The following is an 18,479-nucleotide window of genomic DNA, read 5'->3' as shown; positions in this document are numbered from 1 at the left end:
CAGAAATTAAAGGATCATAGAGACAGAAAAGTTTTACGCTCATGATTATTGGAGAAACTTGAACAAATACAGGAGTTTTGTTGGCTGGGTTTACCAGTGCTCGATGAATTTGACCCACTCCCACTCCACCCACGAAGTCACCGCAGAGACGTGAGGAATGACGCCTGTCGTCCGCGCACTCCGAGAGGTTCTCTAAATTGAGAATCTCGGAAACGATGAGTAGATATGTTGCAAGAGGTGATAAAAGATTGAGACACAATTTTCAGCATGAGTAATACATATGGCTTAGCACTAGCGTATCTTAGTAACGACAGGCGAGGTAAACTACACGCATTCTAATTATCTCCCCCGATAGTTTCATCACTTACGTTCATGATAAAAACGCGGTTTGCTCACACTTTTCCGAGAGTATCTATATACCCAACTGTCTTCAACAACTTCGGAAACACTGCAAGTGTGGGGTTGACATCTTTCCGCGGATAGATCTCCACAGCCATTGTACCAATGTAGCGAGTCAAGTATAGTGTGCGGGGCGTAAAGTGGGACAATCTCTATCTCTCATCTGTTTTAACAACACGAACTCATCTTTACTGCGTTATTGATCAAAAATCATCCCAGAATCTCTTCTGAATGGGATAGATATGACGGTACAGTGTGCTAATGTAACGTGTTTGGACTATTTCACGTTTATTGGTGCACTCTTACATTTGAACAATTGAATGTTAGGGTATTGAATATCTGGAATTGTAAGATTCGCAATCGATCTCTCCTCAACAACAAGACAACCGAGCGAACTTGCATATGCTCGTCATCTATATGCATCTACAGATCTGCGTGGCTATCTCTGCGCGAATAACTCCAAGATATATACGTTCACTCCTAAGACCTCATGTTCTCCAATGAAAGACGTCACTCGATATACATCGAAAATAGTCCAACACAGTACCATTAGCACATCTTCTTCCCGTCATGATCTCTTCACTGTCCATCATACTTTACAGAACGAGATATCTGGGATGATTTTTTGATATCTAAGCAGAAAAAGGACGTTTTATACAAAATCACAACATGAGTCCGACATCAACCTATGCCCATACATGTGGAATATCTGGTATCTCCGGGGGCCGAATAGTCAACCAACCCGATTCCGAATGTTGAGACATTTGGTTCAAATTCTAAACAGAGACAAATACAGTGTTTTCTCAACATCGATGAAAGGTGGGAGATAATTAGAATCCTTGTTTGCATCTTGTAATAAACATAATCACAGCTTTCTATCTATAATTCTGAGCTTACTCTGATGACAAGTACTACATTCACTAGAAAACAAGTGCCCCCTATCCCCAGGCGCGCCGACATGCGCTCACTTCGCTCACCGTCTACTCCGCGAGTGACTCTGTGGTGGATCGTGGTGGGATTCTCAAGAGACAGCCCCAAAAACTCCCTGGTTATGCTCAAAGTTTCTCCTATCCTCGGGATTTTGCTCCCTTAATGATTGCCAGCTTTGAAATCACATGCAAACATCTGCAAGGTAAAATGTGTAAAAGAGATAACTTCACAGCACACATTTTCGTAGCCAACAGATTTTGCCCTCAGACTTCACTAATTTATCACATTTCAGGCAAGATCAAGTGTCACGTAATAAAATCAAGAAAGCACAACATGCAAGTTGGGTCCAGATACCACAAGATTTCCACAATGCAATCTGTACAGTCTAGTACCATGCGAGTCCAGGATAATTTAGGCCTATATTTATAGAAAAGCACTCCAGCCTTGCGCTACACATTACCGGTCAACATTGGTCTTGTGGAGACCAAAATCGAGGTGACAATGTCCACGTCCCCCCCTAGGTCAAATACTGCCAGTCTCGCGTTTATTATTTTTACCGAGAAAAGTAACCAAAATTGCCCATACAGATAAGAAACTTGGGTTCCTGTGTCCTGTCATAATATTCAGTCGAAAAATACTATATACTATACCCTAATAGTATAGCCACAAAATATATAGGGTCTATTTTTGTTCCTGATGACTCAAAAACAAGACCAAATAACAACAGAGAATCTTCACGTAGCAACAGTGCGATAATTCCACATATCAGCCCAGTAGCTGTTTTGTAACCTTAGGAGCAGCTGGGCCATGCTCTGTGCCGAATTCATCACGCCCAGGCAGGCCGTTGGGTAATCTGCGCCCCTCTCCACAAGTTCTGTAGATACTCTCCTCCAAACACCCTCGGCTTGCAAGTTCTGGAGATTGTCCTGCATAGATCTTGTATCCGATGTAACTATGGTGTGAGTTTGGGCCGTGCCGCCATTTCATTCCGAATCAGGAAAGAACTACATAAGCGCAAGAAAGATGACTAATGCTTGCAGAAAGGCTTATAACAGAGTTTATATGGATATGATATTTCTTAAGGGTGCAAGAAATAATTAGCGATAGATTTACATCGTTTTTTGCCTAGTGGGTGTTTAGCCCAGTCAGAGCATCAAGCACCGTCACAGAAGCCCTTGACCAGAAATACTCTGGCAAACTGTCAGTACTATAGCCAGCCCCAAGAAGTTCGATCAGCTCATCATGGTGAAATGCCCACCCCTGGGGTCCTTGTTGGCGCTTGCTGCCCAACGAGAGCCAATTGACTTACCGTAAGCATCTGTACCGCTCTGCAGATTGACCAGCTGCACACGCGTTCATTAACCCGCTGTTTGTCTGCTAAAAATACATGTGGTTATTATTTAGGTTAATAAGTAGATGATAACAAATGTGTATACTTTATTTCACCGACAGCATAATGCAGTGTCAGTCACACACAGACTGTGCATTACACACTAATATTAGCCGTCCATGGGCTTGTGTTGCAATATCTCCGTGTGAGTTTGCCCATATATATCTTCTCAAAAAATGTTCTGCATCCCCAGCTTTACATACGTTATTTATATATGTGGTATATGTATGTCTGGCTACGAGAATTATGCTGAACTTGGCTCCGAAAACAAAAATGGTCATTCATCGTAACATTACAACTAACTGTAACTAGACAAATTAGATTAAGTGGCTTTATAACGCACGTAATTAATACGTCCCCTAAATCATTCTTTTACACGCTCTCGTATCCGACAAACTGTAACAACTGGGGTAAGCGACTGATGTGGCATTATTGTGGTCCACATCACAGACCAGCACTCCACCCTGTTATGGTGTCAATATCGCGTGAACCATTCCCATTCTATAAAAATATAAAATATAATAGATCAGAATCACTACATATGATAATAAGACAATGTAGCATGATGACATTCACAGACTACATCTATCTGTATGAGTGTAATAGCTAAATTTTTTGCTGCTTCTTAGTATAACTCTAACGTTTTTGCGTGTCTTTACGACGCCACAGGGGCGTCCATTTGTACACACTACCAGTAACTAGCGGTTTACTTCACGCGATAGTGCAGTGCCACAACGGTGTGGATAGTGGTGCCAACGAGAAATACAAGGATAGATGTCCTAGCCTTAGTGTGTATCGTCGCCACTCAGCTCCCTACTCCCCCACAAGCGCCTCGATGCTACGCCGCGCTCACATCCGTCGTGCCCAACTCCCCGAAACCGAGTTGTTCTCTTTACCTGGTGCTTGTCGTTAGTACAATTAGCCAGACCGACGGACCGTCACAGTGACAAACAGTGAACACAGACACAACACAGACACGTGGCGCACCTTAATGACGCGGGACTACTCGGAGATATTTAATTCAACGTGTTAGGGGGGTGGCGGGGCGGCAGAGTGGCTGACGGGACCGTCCCGGTACGGCCACCTCACACAAGGGACTCAGCACTCCAACCCCACGAGCGCCTAATGCTGCTGACTCGAGGTGGTAACATAATTAAAAGTACGTCACCGAACGTCCTATATAAGCTCCAGATTAAGTTCTCACTATTGTCCGTAGACCTATACGCCAACATTATTACCGCCTACGTTAACTGTAAAATTCAAGGACCCAGCACGGTGTCCGGAGATAATACGAGCATCTCGCTGTCTACTCACTATGCCTGATCTCATCGTCCCGGCTCCTTCCTCCCTCGGTTTTTTCCCCCCCCCCTCACGTCGGGTGCGTCTCCCTCTCGCATCGACCGCAGAGACGAATCGTCCCTCAGCCCGAGACAGGCCGCTTTCCAAACCTCTCCGTCTCTCGCTTCCTCCTCTCCGCTCTCTCTTCTCTAACTCTTTCCCCGTCGATATCTCCTCACCTCCTATCAATTCTCTGCACTTATTCTCTCCACTACCTATCTCCGCCGCTATCTCCAACTCACTCAACAACACTATACCACTATCTCCATTATGCCGCCGTGTTTGCATACGACTCGCTCTGCGTGCACCTACACCACTTCGTTTTCCCTTCACGCCTTCATCGCGTCTCTGCGTGCCCGCTCCTCTCTCGTCGGCTCTAGAGGGGATACACACCAGCCAACTCATATAGCGCAGCCCCCCATCTCTATCTTCTTTCTTAGCTCTCGTCGTCTCTCTCACACACAATCAGACACACACACACAGTGTCAAGCACACACACACACACACACACACACACCACACATTTGGCAACACACGCGGGCAATCAGCAGAGCGTCCCGTTGCGCATGCGCATGCGTGTGTGTCTATCGGTCTATCCAATAAGACTTCCAATCTTCCGAGGTCTATCGGACCTGTTGTCTATAGGTCCCTTTTCAATAATTTCACGGATCTTAGTCCGGACCTTCGGTCTATAGGGATGACCCGTTCATGCAGTTACATGATAAGTATACCCATTGAGTACATACAAAATGATGTTAGTAATTTCCTGTACTGCGCAACATTCATTGAATTCATCACTTACCATCTGTGGCTTGCTGCTATTCCTTTAGTGGAGATTGTAAAGTTATAAAAGTGGTGGTTGCTATATTTTGCTACAGGGGGCATTGGCGGTCTGCTTGTCTCAAGCACCGTTGCCATGGCAGTGCCATTCTGTGTTGGCAAAGTCATCGACATCATCTACACGAATCCGGGTGACCCAGAGATGCTTCAACAACTCACCAGCTTTGTACGATACTTGTGTCTGGCACTAGCTGTTGGTGCCAGTGGAAACTTCATTAGGGCATATATGCTCTCCACTGCTGGTAAGTTTCTATACAGGGCCGCTATTTAAACTTATGGCTTCTGCTCTGTGCTAATTTGTGCACCTCACAAATGCGTGCACATATTCTTGCTGCATTCGTTCAGTTGCTACATATCACTTTGTCAGCATGGTTGTAATCACTTGTGTATGTGCATGTGAATTATGTGATTATAACCTATTTCTATTTGTGTTGCGGCACTCCCTAGGCTGAGCAATTACAATCAGTTTTTACCCATGCATCATCTGATTTCAGATATAATTGTCAAGAAGATGAGCTAGTTATTTAGTTTTACGGCAGTGAAATTCCAAATTTCGGCTTATAGACCTGGTTGAATTCTAGCAGTCTAAGTAGATTGTATCATGTAAGGGTGACGAATGTGGGGTGAATGATGGAAGAAAAGTCAGTAATATAAGTAGGTAGGGGATATTAGAAGAGGGCATGTTAGGGAAGAGCACGATGGTCAGGTATTTCCAAATGGAGGCTTCTAAGAGAGAAGTTGTGTGTGACAATAATGTGGAGAACAATACGATTAAATTGCATATATCTGAGTTCATGTCCAATAGAAAATAGAAAATTTTGCACAGGGGAGAGATAGTGATCCACTAGGGGACGGCTCTGATTGGCTAATTTTGTCTCTTATTTATTTTTATTATTTTTGGCTAATTTTGTTTTATTTTAGAATTAGGGTTAGGGTTAGAATTAGGGTTAGGGTTAGGGTTAACTGATTTCTATATCCACAACACACTAATAATGCGCCATTTAGCAGATCACTAGCTATCTCTCCCCTGAGACCTACTAGAAAATATATGACCTTGACAGGGAGGTGTGAATGACTGGTGATTAATGTTTTTAGGTTGTTAGAGTAACAGTATAAATCGCATACTAGCTGGTGCTCTGTCCTTATCGAAGATCTTTCTTGGACGGCAGCAGGGGTGTATGAACAGGAAAACAGCAGAGCTCTGCCTGCATGTCAATAAATGTGAATACTGTGAATACAATAAAAAATAAATGTTCAACCCATATGAATCCTATACCTACGGTCAAACATGTATACCAGGGCCAATTAAAGAAACTCAAAAATTTGCCTTTATGTGCAGGAGGTCTTTCTATACAGGCAGGTGGGCATTGCCAATCTTTATCACACAGTCAATAAATAATATACACTAAACCCAAAGCTGGTATTCGCAGCTCAGCACACACTTCTTAGAAACGTGCATACAAGTGATATGTGACCAGTATTGGCGTTTTTGCGCAAATTTCTTTTTTACCTTAGCAAGGCACTCAGGCAGCTGATCTAGTAATCCCATTGAGGGAAATTTGGCTGGTGTGTGCAGTCCATGTTCGCTCACAGAATGCAAATTCGATCAGTGGCTGGTAGCAGGGTTTAGCTGGTGGCTGCTTTGTACGGTAGTTATGACACAGAATCTTTTAGTGCGATAGACGAGCAGCCTTTCTATTAATGTGGCCATATACACAGGTTTAACTGTAATTAAAGTTCTGCATAATATAAAGATACACGCGTGGTGGAGGGCCATATATACGTGTGCACACGTATCCATAAAAGACTAAAAATGTCAAAAAAAGCGAGTCTTAGCTGCTGATAGAGTATATGGTATTCATATTGATGTATGCATTCTTTGTGTAATTATAGTCTGGGCAGCACTTGGATGAAAAGGATGCATCACCTCAATAAAGATCTGTTGTAGTAGGCATGTGTACATGTGCCAGTCTGTCTCTGATTCAGGGCATCGTATTGTCAAGCGGTTGAGAGAAGACATTTTTGGCTCAATTGTCCGGCAGGAGATTGCATTCTTTGACCGGACTAAGACTGGTGAACTCATTAACAGACTGTCCACTGACACATTCTTGGTCGGACAGTCAATTACGCAGAACGTCTCAGATGGTCTGCGCTCCTTCACATCTATCTTGGCTGGAATTGGCATGATGGTAGGCAACATGTGGCAGCAGTGGACATTCTTCCATCAACCCTAAGAATTTTTCTGGTTCTGAATCTAGATTCTGTTAACATGTGCCTCGTTTACAAGTGATATAACTATGTGTAGTCACTAAACGTGTCACCTATACGCAATTTGACAAAACTGCTAACTTCAATTGAAAATGGTTATTATTGAGAGTAATTGTTGTGCGCATGCTTACTAATCAGAGATGTTTTTTATTTTCCATAACTTAGATGTACGTATCACCTCACTTAGCGGGGATCAGCTTAGGAGTCGTATCACCTGTAATGCTACTTGGTATTGGATATGGTCGATTTGTACGAAACATTACTAAGGAGACACAGGATGCGCTTGCAGAAGCAACGAATGTGAGTCCTATCCTCTTGTTGTTTTGCAAATGGTATTAATTATGGTAATGCATTATCTATCAGTGAATTGTGAGAGTGAGAACGGTCATTTTTGTGGTGCAGCTAGGTTTGGACCATTTTAATTATCTGGAAATACAGAATAAATGGTTATTTATTCGATAATATAAGTTAACCAAGAAGTGGGATAGCCTGGGTATGCGATTCCCATAGGCTTGAATTGAAAAAAACGTGGTTATGTTTCATGATAATGACTACACAGTTTGCTGAATACTTTAGAGATCACTCAATAACCACATCTACATTCTGAATAATCACACAGAAGCTAGTAATGGTTTTACATTCAGCGTCTGTTCGATGGTTTATCACTTTCCTCACACAAGCTTTTTGGACTACATCTGAGGGGGAGAAGCAGCTAGCTAGGAAGTAGCTATTTTGGTTTATGTGATTAGCAGTAATTTAGACTACATATAGCTGTTAAGCTATAGTAAACTAATGCATGACAAAACTGGCAATTACCAGCACTAAGTACCAGAAAATGTAATTCATCCTATAAGATAATGCTATCCTGAATGTGGGATCTTTTATTATGAGTGCATTATACTGTTGTATTGACACCATCACTGCGGTAATGTTTGGCCTGTTCTGCTCTCAGGTGGCAGAGGAGAGGATAAGCAACATCCGAACAGTGAGAGCTTTTGCACAGGAAATACGAGAAGAAAAGCAGTATGAGCAGCAACTTGGCGTCGCTTTAAAACTATACTACAAGGAGTCACTTTACAGATCGATATTTTACGCTTTCGTAAGTACTTGTGTATTCTAATCGTAGTCCCATGACCTAATTCCCATGATGTTACAGATTAGTTCATGCATGCTTATAAATAAATGAATAACGTGTTACACTCTGTTATTGGAAAGACTTCACAGGGATCAATTTTAATTGGTGATAATTTTGATACACTGTATTGTCTTAATAGTGTTCATAATAGTGTTAGAAGTGCTTCAAAAAACAAATATTGAATGATTATCTATAACCAGCTATATCTGTTTGCACCCTGAAACGTGCTTCCTTCATACTGCATGCTCATACTGACAGATGCTGTGATCCTGGTGTCATATGTGTTAGTACCCATCACCAACGAACCAGCCGGCAACTATACGATTGCTTGTACACAGCGGGTGAATTTGCTTGTAGGCAGGATTGTCCGGTAATGGCATCATAGTGGCTGTGCTCTACGCAGGGGGAATGCTGACCAGCAGCGAGCTAATCACCGTTGGTCAGCTCTCGTCGTTTATGCTCTACGCAGCCTGGGTCGGGCTGGCGATCGGAGGTAAGCCACTGGCTGTGTGCGCCGGTTAATAGCCGGGATTTCCTTTCCAGACGTTTATATGGGATAACTCTGTGGCGATCGTTCTGTTCAGCACTGGCTCAGTTCTGATATACAGTAGCTCTCTCACCGCTGGACGCTTACTGAGCTTCATGTACTATGCAGCATTAGTTGGCGATGGTTTTAAAGGTGCGTAGAGGGATGGAAAGCTGGTGTTCTATCGTTGCTGCTTTGGCTCGGTGCTCATTTCTGGTTGGTACTGTATCTATAGACATAATATGGTGGCATATTGCGAACAGTTGTAAAAGTGTGTTCTTAAATTTGTAAAATCATCATGGTGCCATGTGAAATTATAAAACTCAGTGAAACTCTTTTGTTTACATAAAGCTAGGGTACCAATATTTCCCCGATTTTTTCTCATATTTATTGAGAGTCTGTACCGTTAGAAGGTGTTATTGAACTAAAAAGATACTTATGATGAAGTTAAACCAAATATTGATTTTATGCTATTAGGAATGAGCTATTGGCATCTTCTGTCCTATCTAAGCATGCTCTTCTTTTGGTGGGTAAGCTTTGATAGAGATCTGAATATAATTCTGCATCAATTATGTGGTAACTAATGCCAGCTTTTCCATACCCTGTATGTACCTTTTGACAGCCTCATTTCATACTCATCATTCTCCATCTCTAGGAAGCTTCAACATTCACGACTTTCATTCACTCATTGTTCTGTCATATGTGTCTCACTCTCACTAGTTTTCTTTATGTAACATTTTAATTACTGTGATATTAATGCTAATTATTTAATTAAATATAAATCTCGGTTTTAAATCTGTGTGCAATGATCGAGGTAAGGTGCTATGTTAGTCGCGAGGTTATTTGTTTTCACATTGAACACTTGTGCTTTATTTTTTACAGTCGCTAAGTATACTTTACACTAGAAGTTTTTATACAAAATTAATGTCAATATATAAAATACAATTATGTCTTTATAAAAATGTGTAAAACTCGACACTTTCTTCAACAAAATATTGCTTTCTAGGACTGAGTTCGTTCTACAGTGAGCTCATGCGGGGCATTGGTGCAAGCACTCGGCTTTTTGAGATTCGTGATAGACAGTCACACATTCCACTAGATTGTAAGTGTGTATTTATCAGAAATCAGTATTTATCAGTAGAAATATCGAAACATACAACTAGGTGTATCTTTAAAGTGGTTCACATCTCAGTAGTAAGAGCCAGACTCGATGGAGTTAGTCGGTGCTACTTGTTATGCATGTGCTATGATAGACTGAGTGCACCTTGTAACAAACCTCCCAATACAAAGTAGGGACTTTCTTTTTCTTTCTTTTTGTGTGTGTACAATCTGAGCACCTATGTACTTATATGTGATGCACTGGTTATTAGCCGGGATTATTCCCAGCAAACCATTGCTTGGCGAGTTGGTGTTTGAAGACGTGAATTTCAAGTACCCGAGTCGCGAGCATGCGACGGTGTTTCACCATATGTCACTGATCATTCCTGCTGGCTCTGTGATGGCGATCGTTGGTTCGAGTGGCTCTGGAAAGTCAACGTTAGCCAGCCTACTGCTCAGGTTCTACGAGGCTGACGAAGGTAGGCATTTGTTTGCATGCACTCACCCTACATAAAGTGAAAATGTCTTCTGCTGAAGACCAGTGTCAATCATGATCTTATGGCAACTTGGGTCTGCCTGTAGCAGGCAAGTCCACTATACGTTTTAGTACATTTGTCTCTGCAGAGGCTTTTCTGATTTGTTTACTAAAAAATGTCTTGCTTTCCTAAACGCAGGTAGGATAGCTATTGACAATGAGGATGTGAAGAATCTGAATCCATCCTGGCTGCGTAGACATATTGGTGTCGTCAGTCAGGTATTGTGAACTTATTCAGGGGCGGATCTAGGGTGGTGTCCGGGGGGTCCGGAACCCCTCCCCCCCTTTAATCTCAAAGTGCCCTAAAAAAATTTATCCCAATTTTTTTAGGGCTAGTTTTTCTGATAAAGATTTACTTATATATATATAAATTCGTTATAAAAACCTAGTAATGGGCAAAGAGGGGTCCACGGGGCGTCCGGGGGACCGGATCTGATAAATTTGTTTTTCAACCTGATTTTATTGTTCGGGGTGCGATCCAGAGGTGAATTTCACTGTAGGATGACTTAAAGGATAATTTTTTGCTAAAAATTTGGAATTTCATCTTGCATTCTAGACATCAAAATTACTGCTCAGGTGCTCTCAGAATGCACAAATTTCAGTGCCTTCAGCAGCTTCGAAACCAAAAAAATTAAGCAAAAAAGTGCCCTTTATTTTTTCCTAAACACCCCCTTTCAAAAATCCTGGATCTGCCCGTTATTTTGTTTCTCTCACTCCACTGTTTTTGCCCTCTGTGCACCAATGTGTACATACATACCTACATACTTGAGTATGGAAGGAAAGTGTCATAAGCAATTATGTGGAATATGTGTCCTTAAAGAGCATGGTATTCTGTTTATATACAAAGAACTAACTGGAAATGCTCACTCCAGTAAGAAGAAATCTCATGCACAAAGCTTCCCTTTTTATTAAAGGAACCCATCTTATTTTCGACCTCCATTGCTGAAAACATAGCCTATGGATCACAGACACCAGAAAGTGTAACCATGGTGGATATCATCGAGGCAGCAAAACAAGCAAATGCATTCAACTTCGTGACAGGATTCCCAAATGGGTTTGATACTATGGTTGGGGAGAGAGGCCTTATGTTGTCAGGTGACTAACTGCACATTAGTAGCTATGCTATATGTTATGCCATGAATTGCTATGTGTATGCGTGCGTGTGTGTCACAGATTTGTGCACTACTTATTGCTTCAATAAATTATCCATGCTTGTAAGGTTGGTGTTTAAATGCAGTCTTCAAACCAAGGTGCTCAAAATTTTCTGCCATTAGCATTAATTGTTAATCGCGTGTTTAGCTAAGTGGCTTGCTGACTTCACTATCTAATTTCAATATAGCAAAACGGCCATGCCATTGTATGAATTTATGTTTCTAGGAGGCATAGAGTAGTTGTAGTAATGGTAGATTTGCATTGTAGTAGATTGTTTATCAGTTCATTACACACTAGTATAGAAAATGTTTTTATTTTGTTGCACAGGTGGACAGAGACAGCGAATTGCCATTGCAAGAGCTATTATAACGGTAATATTTGTGGCAGTTCTTATCCTTTTTGGATACCCGCACTTCTTTCCTATAGTTTGGTGGCCCATATCAGCCTCTGTTAGATTGCAAAGTAAACTGGGAATCACTAGAGATGCGTTGTGGGCCAGTTTTGCGTTAGGAACACAGGTATGAGAGGTAACAGAGAGAACAACTGTAAATATCAGTGCCTAGAAAAATAAATGCTGACCAATAGCTTCCCACAAGCAATGGTTTCTCAATTGTTTTTATCAAACAATATTTACTGATTATGCACACGAATGACCATTTATCATAAACATCAACTTAATGTGTGTAATGTTCCTGTAGTATCTCTGTTAATGTATTTTTTGCTATATTTTTTTTTAGAATCCAAAGATCCTCATACTTGATGAAGCAACAAGGTATTGTCAGTTATTTTTGTTGTCTATGGCATTTTCTCTACATAACTGTGAATAGAACAATATTTAAAGGGACAGTAGCCTTTAGGATTTTACTGCATACAACTGTACTTACTGTATAACAAATCGTCTATACCCACACGTATTTGTTACCAGATACCTAATTTAACTGTTATAATTAATTACACATCAACGCTACGAAATTTGAACGGCGCCATGACCCCCGCTACCGTGCTGCCACCCCGAAAAAGTTGCGTATTTTACAATTTATTTTGCACGTTACAGACCGAGGGCTAACCACAAAAGTGCAATTATGTTTATACATAAATGCTATTTAACCGAACGATATTCATTTTAGGGCAAATTTATCCATATTATAACTGAAACTATATGTCGTTTATAAGATATTACAATCCTTTTGCTTTTAAATGAATAAATAAGAAACACCCTCGGTCTGTAGACCTTGGCTGGAAAGTGGTTTTCTACAACTTATCAGATCGTGCGCTTTGAGTGGCGCCACCGTCGTTGTAATCAAACTGTAGTCGTTAGTTTTAAAACATTTTTTTTAAATATTTCTAATGGTGATTGAACCATGAAACTTTTTTATGTAGCGTTAATTATGACCTAAGTTAGCTGAAAATAACCCTAGAACCTAGAGTAAACTCTCCCTTTAAATATGTGTATATGTTGTCTTGATGTTTTTTTACTCACATTTTGTCAACGTAGAATACCACTCATTCATTGAGTTGAACATATATTCTCCTAAGGAAATTGTGTTGTTTGATGTTTTAATCTGCTGTTCATATAATGACATATGCCTGTAAAAAATTACAAAAAAAGTTCATCATCATATAGCACAGACAACAAAAATCGTTTCTTAACTGTGATGCAGTTGTAATACCATCTTATATTTTATCAGGAATCTATCAATTGATAGACTCCTGATTTTATCTTAAAATGCATGCAACTTTCACGATGCTGAACGATTGCTTGTGGATTGCAACTTTGCACCCTAACGTGGCCTTTTTTTCCATTGGCTTCCTTTCACCACTATATGGATCCATGCTCGTGTTTTGCAGTGCATTGGATGCAGAAAGTGAATATCTTGTACAGGAAGCACTGGAGAGACTCATGACTGACCGTACCACACTCATCATTGCGCATCGCCTGTCCACAATCCGTTCAGCCGATAAGATAGCTGTACTAGAGAGTGGTCGAGTGGCAGAGCTAGGCACATACCAGGAGCTAATAGACATCCCAGATGGTATTTTCCACAAGCTTGTTGAACGGCAAACATTAGTCGAAAAAAATTGAAAATCCTATGATAGCATTTGCTATTAGACGTAGCTGTTCACCAACCAGATGACAGTGTGAGCTCGTAGCATGTGGAAAGTTTAATTGCTTAGGCTTCTGTGGTTCTCTTGGCATCATCTCTACCACAGATAAAGAGTATTGATGAATCAGTGTTTGCAAAGCCCAGTCATTCGGTAATTATTTATACTGCCTGTTCTGTTGTTGCCTTCCGAGGCTATAAGTGCTACACGAGTGGCAAGCAGATAGGTAGGAAGTACTTCTGTCGGCCACTATACTTATTAGTAGAAGTATACGAATTGACATGTCTTCATGTACTACTTGTTGGTCATTCTATATTCATGCTCCTACTCCTAATAACTACTTGCTTATTTCTACTGTCCTCATTCTATGCTCCTGCAATTACTGCATATAGTACACAATCATAAAGTGCTGTAACAGATCTCACAGATGTTGATGATGCAATGCTCCTGTTATAAGTATTTATCTTATTATTTTGCATGCTGGAAGAATTTACAAGAAATGTTGCTGGTAAATAGTCATACCCGTATCAGCTGGGAAGAGGCAAATAAATATATAATACAAGTAGATACAATATGTATCTACATTTCTTAACTGTGGTCACTCCAGCAGGTATAGTGCATCTGTATAGTAGTCCATAGTTGGAGCCACCTATACACTGCAATTTTACTATTTTGTTAGGGATGGTGCCACGTACAATAAGAAATAACTAAAGAATCATTAGCACAGTCATTTAGATGACTAATAATTTTATACATAAATATTTTATGATGATATAACAAATTTGGTGCATGTATTTTATGTAAAGTAACAAGAAAGTGATATGAATAAAAATGTCGTTTGTTTTTAAAATAAAGATTTTAATCAACATTGGTTTTGTTTTATTTTTTGGGTCCTAACAATATTCATATTGAATGCTACCAACTCACTCAAAATCAGTAAAGTAACAAGGCATAATGAGTTATTCTTTAGTTAAATACAGAATATAAACAATAATGGGGCCATAGCTCTTTTGTAACTATGTAACTCTCAAAGAGTACATGCTCCAATCTACATCGTAAAATCTACCTCGCAACAAAAAGCCTATATAGACCTACTGTGAGCATACCTGCAGTGAGCATACCTGCAGTGTGCAAACATCACGAAATGTTCTCATTGAGCCAGAGAAGTGCTACAAACATTGGGATTTTCAAAATCATGTTGGACGAGGTAATGTCACACAGCTAGCAGTAGTCCTACGCTAGTGGAAATAGTTCCTGGAACGAAAACACTATATATGTTTCCTGATTGCATAAGTAATATAGATAATGATATGACTTAAACAAATTTCACAATTTTGTAAACATCGAATAATGAATTATAACTTGTTTTATCATAGAACATACAACTGTTAATTAATCGAGCCGATTGCTCCGCTGTGTCCCGGATGTGTAAACATCACTGTGGTGCTACTTTCGGAAGAGAAGTAATTTCGTTTAGATTTTATGAAGAAACGTTGCGAACGTGGCAATACAAATAAGTTGTACTGAATTTTTGCAACATAGGCGAGCTCACAGTAGGTATATATATGCATCTAGCTGCGAGGTTTATCCACTTTAAAACAATTCAAAGCCAAACTGTGCCTGAAGCTATTAATATCCATTCAATACTGACTTGCCACTAACTCTCATAATTACACTAGTTTAGCCACATGGTCACTCATCTATATGCTCAATGCTGTGACCTATACTTGAGCCAGCGCATGTCGACCCGCTTTGCAGGTTTTGCCATCACTGTCTGGCCCCTCATGTAGGACTGAAGGGCTTCTGGTATCCGCACACTGCCATCCTCCTGCTGGTAAGTTTCTATGATGGCGATGAGCATGCGGGGCACTGCGCAGGCTGTCCCATTCACTGTGTGCACGTAGACCTGCTCGCCTGATGGCACCGAGTAGCGAACGTGCAGCCGCCTGCTCTGGTAGTCCGTGCAGTTTGACGTGCTCGACACTTCTCCGAAGCACCCCCTGCCTGGCATCCATGCCTCTATGTCATATTTTCTATATGCGGCCGCACCGAGCTCATGCGACGGCATGTCGAGCACGACGAAGTGCAAGCCGAGGGTTTTGTACAGCTGCTTCTGTATAGAGAGCATCTCATCTAGCAGCTTCTCGCTCTCGTCTCCCGCCTCCGCAGCCGTCACACCGAACATCTCCACCTTCGTGAACTGGTGCACTCGGTAGAGCCCCTTCTCGTTGAGCGAGTGTGACACCTCGGCGCGGAAGCAACGGCTCACGGCCTGCAGCTGGCGGGGAAGACTGTATAGCGGGAAGCTCCTGTTTGCGTGATAACCGGCGAGCGCCATCTCGGCAGTGCCTGACAGCGCGAGGTCACGGCCATGTCGATTCTTGTCGATGTGGTAGACCTGGGATCGATCTCCCGTAACCGGCATCCCGCAAGCGTCAATCACCTGTGGGTGAAGCAGGTCAGGCACGGACATAAGCACGTAGCCCTTTGACTTTAGGTGATCGACTGTGAACCGGGTGAGTGCCGACTCCATTTCAGCAAAGCTGTTTTTCAGATAGTACGTTCTTGGACCCGTTAAATTCCCGAGGTTGTCCATGCGCAGCCCATCTAGGTCCTTTGCTAACTGCTCGAGTGTCTTGGGTTGGAATGCGAACGTCGGTTTTACGCCGCATGTCTCAACGATACGAGGCATTGCATCCTCACTTAGCACAACATCGGGATGAGTCCTGTTTGGAATCACGAGGGCCTCTTTGTTGAACTTCTCAGTAAGTTCATTCATTCTCTTCTCAGTGGATTCCCGGCTATCCTGCGTCATTAGGGACTTCACCATTTTTTCTCCCAGCTGCTGTATCTCTTCGTACAATTGCTGCAGTAGTGTGATGTTGCCAATGCCTTTTCTCGCAATGATATTGCGCTCGATTTCTTCAAGATTGCTGGGTTCACACAGATACTCGATATCTATGTCAGGTGGATCCAACAAAACGCCATTCTTCTTCCTACAAGCCCACACTTCCTCATCATCGTAATAAGTCTCATTACACAATGAAACGTAATGTTTCGGCTTATGCTGACCATAGGCACATGAATTTGATCCAAGCAACTCGGTGTCTGTAAAAAGTGGTTGGTTGCTTCTACTCCTGCCACGTGTGTGCTGTGCATTAACTGTGGAGTTATTAGGACCCAAGCCTTTCTCACACTGTTTTTGACTGCAGTCCATCACAAACATACGGCAGTTTGCATTCCACAGCTTCCTTATGTTCATAATGAAGCTAAAGTTTCCCATCCCCGAAATTTGACAAAGGTTTGCCATGTCTTTTACTAGTTACTGCAATGTACGTTTTCAATAGTTGTAATCGTTCAGTGTATATGGTTACCAGAAAATCAAGTTTAGCTTTTCCCTTGATCTTTTTCGTTCTGTTCTTCAGTCATCTACAATGTAATAAACAAAGTTGTAATCAATACTTTGGCCAACAGGTAACATCTTGGTTCTAGGAATATGGACGAACAATTAAATTTTTAAAAGGTACCTATTTACAGTTATATACAGATATATATAGAGAAGTAGGTCACCTGTATTTTACAAGTGCTTAGATTTATACCACAAATATTTACAATACAAACCCCTTTCAGCTTATTTTTAGTATCTTGCAATGTCCATTCTTGTTTTTTCTGACCATACCAATTAACTGTCATTATCTTCTTCTTTTCTGAGTCACCACTATGTTGCAGTGCATATCTTTCAACTGAAACCGATCGAAAAACAATAATTATTTCCTAAATTAAAAATTATGTGCTTCAGCATTAGGGCAAATTTCTAGAGAAAGGGGCACATTTTTCCGTCCTGTCCTGGCAATGAGAACAGAATGCGAAGTCGAAGAGAATAAACATAGGTCAGGATAAGATTACAGGGTCACTGAGGGTGTTACAAGTGTACTAATGGATAAATCATTTTGTGCTGGTAATAAAGTGGCATTAATTATATTTACATTAGGGATATTACATTAGAGATACAGAGATTTTATATATCACTCTTTGTCTTACCGGGCCTTAATTGTTTCACGAGTTTTAGTTCTTCTGCTCCAGTTCTTTCACCGTCGCCTGAACTGTACGCATCTGCCTCCTGTATCTTCTTAAACTTCCCCGACCACTTTAGATAGATTAGTCCACCGAGAGCATTCCATGCAAATATTATATACATCCACCGAAGCCTTCTTTCCCATTTGTAACCTGTATCAAGGTTGAATGGGTTTAAAATACTTCTTTTTGGTGGTTTATATAACATCATTCACAATGATTAAAATACTACGTCTTCATCATATGGGCGCAGCCATGCTTTCACCTCGTTCCCAGAGTTCTTTGCGTGCAGCAATCAGCATAGACGGTTACCCGGTCCCACCTCTCGGCTTAGTTAAACGATGGGATAGGGGAGTTACTCGAGTAATCGAGGTGGGAGCGAGTACCAGTCTACAATAAGCAAAACAAACTCCACGACAGATGGCGCTCTCGCTCATGGGCTTATAATACTCTCTGTGAATATTGAGTTTATCGACGAACGATTAGTCAATATATTAGCTCTGATATATATGAGTACCGTAAATATATACCTGCAAATATATGAGTACCGTAATCTCCCGTACCGTCTTGAATATATAGACACCCCCTGGTAAATTGAGCCCATGAGCGAGAGCGCCATCTGTCGTGGAGTTTGTGCCAGACCGTGTGCAATCAGAGCACGGCAGAGCACATGATCATATTATTGTGTGTA

General features: G+C 41.3%; 2 protein-coding genes across 4 annotated transcripts in view; one reads left to right on the top strand and one right to left on the bottom strand.

Moving 5' to 3' along the window:
* The window catches only part of LOC106808614 (ATP-binding cassette sub-family B member 10, mitochondrial-like), a 16,318-nt gene extending 1,740 nt beyond the window's left edge, over positions 1-14,578 (top strand). The window contains exons 3-14 of the mRNA XM_014811397.1: positions 4,936-5,139; positions 6,884-7,086; positions 7,331-7,465; positions 8,118-8,264; positions 8,658-8,793; positions 9,833-9,928; positions 10,197-10,403; positions 10,599-10,678; positions 11,374-11,554; positions 11,939-11,982; positions 12,349-12,383; positions 13,460-14,578. Coding sequence (XP_014666883.1) covers positions 4,936-5,139; positions 6,884-7,086; positions 7,331-7,465; positions 8,118-8,264; positions 8,658-8,793; positions 9,833-9,928; positions 10,197-10,403; positions 10,599-10,678; positions 11,374-11,554; positions 11,939-11,982; positions 12,349-12,383; positions 13,460-13,694 — 1,703 coding nt within the window. The 3' untranslated portion in view covers positions 13,695-14,578. The remainder of the gene's footprint in view (positions 1-4,935; positions 5,140-6,883; positions 7,087-7,330; positions 7,466-8,117; positions 8,265-8,657; positions 8,794-9,832; positions 9,929-10,196; positions 10,404-10,598; positions 10,679-11,373; positions 11,555-11,938; positions 11,983-12,348; positions 12,384-13,459) is intronic.
* On the bottom strand, positions 14,552-18,397 carry LOC106808615 (serine--tRNA ligase, mitochondrial-like). 3 transcript variants are annotated; one of them, XM_014811401.1, is made up of 4 exons: positions 18,319-18,397; positions 17,756-17,941; positions 17,336-17,457; positions 14,552-17,143 (listed from the first exon to the last, which is right to left on the bottom strand). In XM_014811401.1, the coding sequence occupies exon 4, from the start codon at positions 17,022-17,024 to the stop codon at positions 15,423-15,425; it is 1,602 nt and encodes a 533-aa protein (XP_014666887.1). In that variant the 5' UTR covers positions 17,025-17,143; positions 17,336-17,457; positions 17,756-17,941; positions 18,319-18,397; the 3' UTR covers positions 14,552-15,422. The 3 variants fall into 3 exon arrangements, with proteins under 3 accessions (XP_014666887.1, XP_014666886.1, XP_014666884.1); XM_014811400.1 differs by lacking the exon at positions 18,319-18,397 and adding an exon at positions 18,054-18,075; XM_014811398.1 differs by lacking the exon at positions 18,319-18,397 and having other exon boundaries at positions 17,756-18,047.
* Between the last annotated feature and the right edge of the window lie 82 nt (positions 18,398-18,479).

The sequence above is a fragment of the Priapulus caudatus genome, unplaced genomic scaffold, assembly GCF_000485595.1.
Source record: "Priapulus caudatus unplaced genomic scaffold, Priapulus_caudatus-5.0.1 Scaffold290, whole genome shotgun sequence".
Lineage (NCBI taxonomy): Eukaryota > Metazoa > Priapulida > Priapulimorpha > Priapulimorphida > Priapulidae > Priapulus > Priapulus caudatus.
Note: the sequence above shows the minus strand (reverse complement) of the source record. Positions and strands in the feature narration are given on the sequence as shown.

Bases quoted from the DNA above. Each gene is read 5' to 3' on its own strand.
- LOC106808615 (XM_014811401.1), bottom strand. From the start codon at position 17,024: ATGGCAAACCTTTGTCAAATTTCGGGGATGGGAAACTTTAGCTTCATT.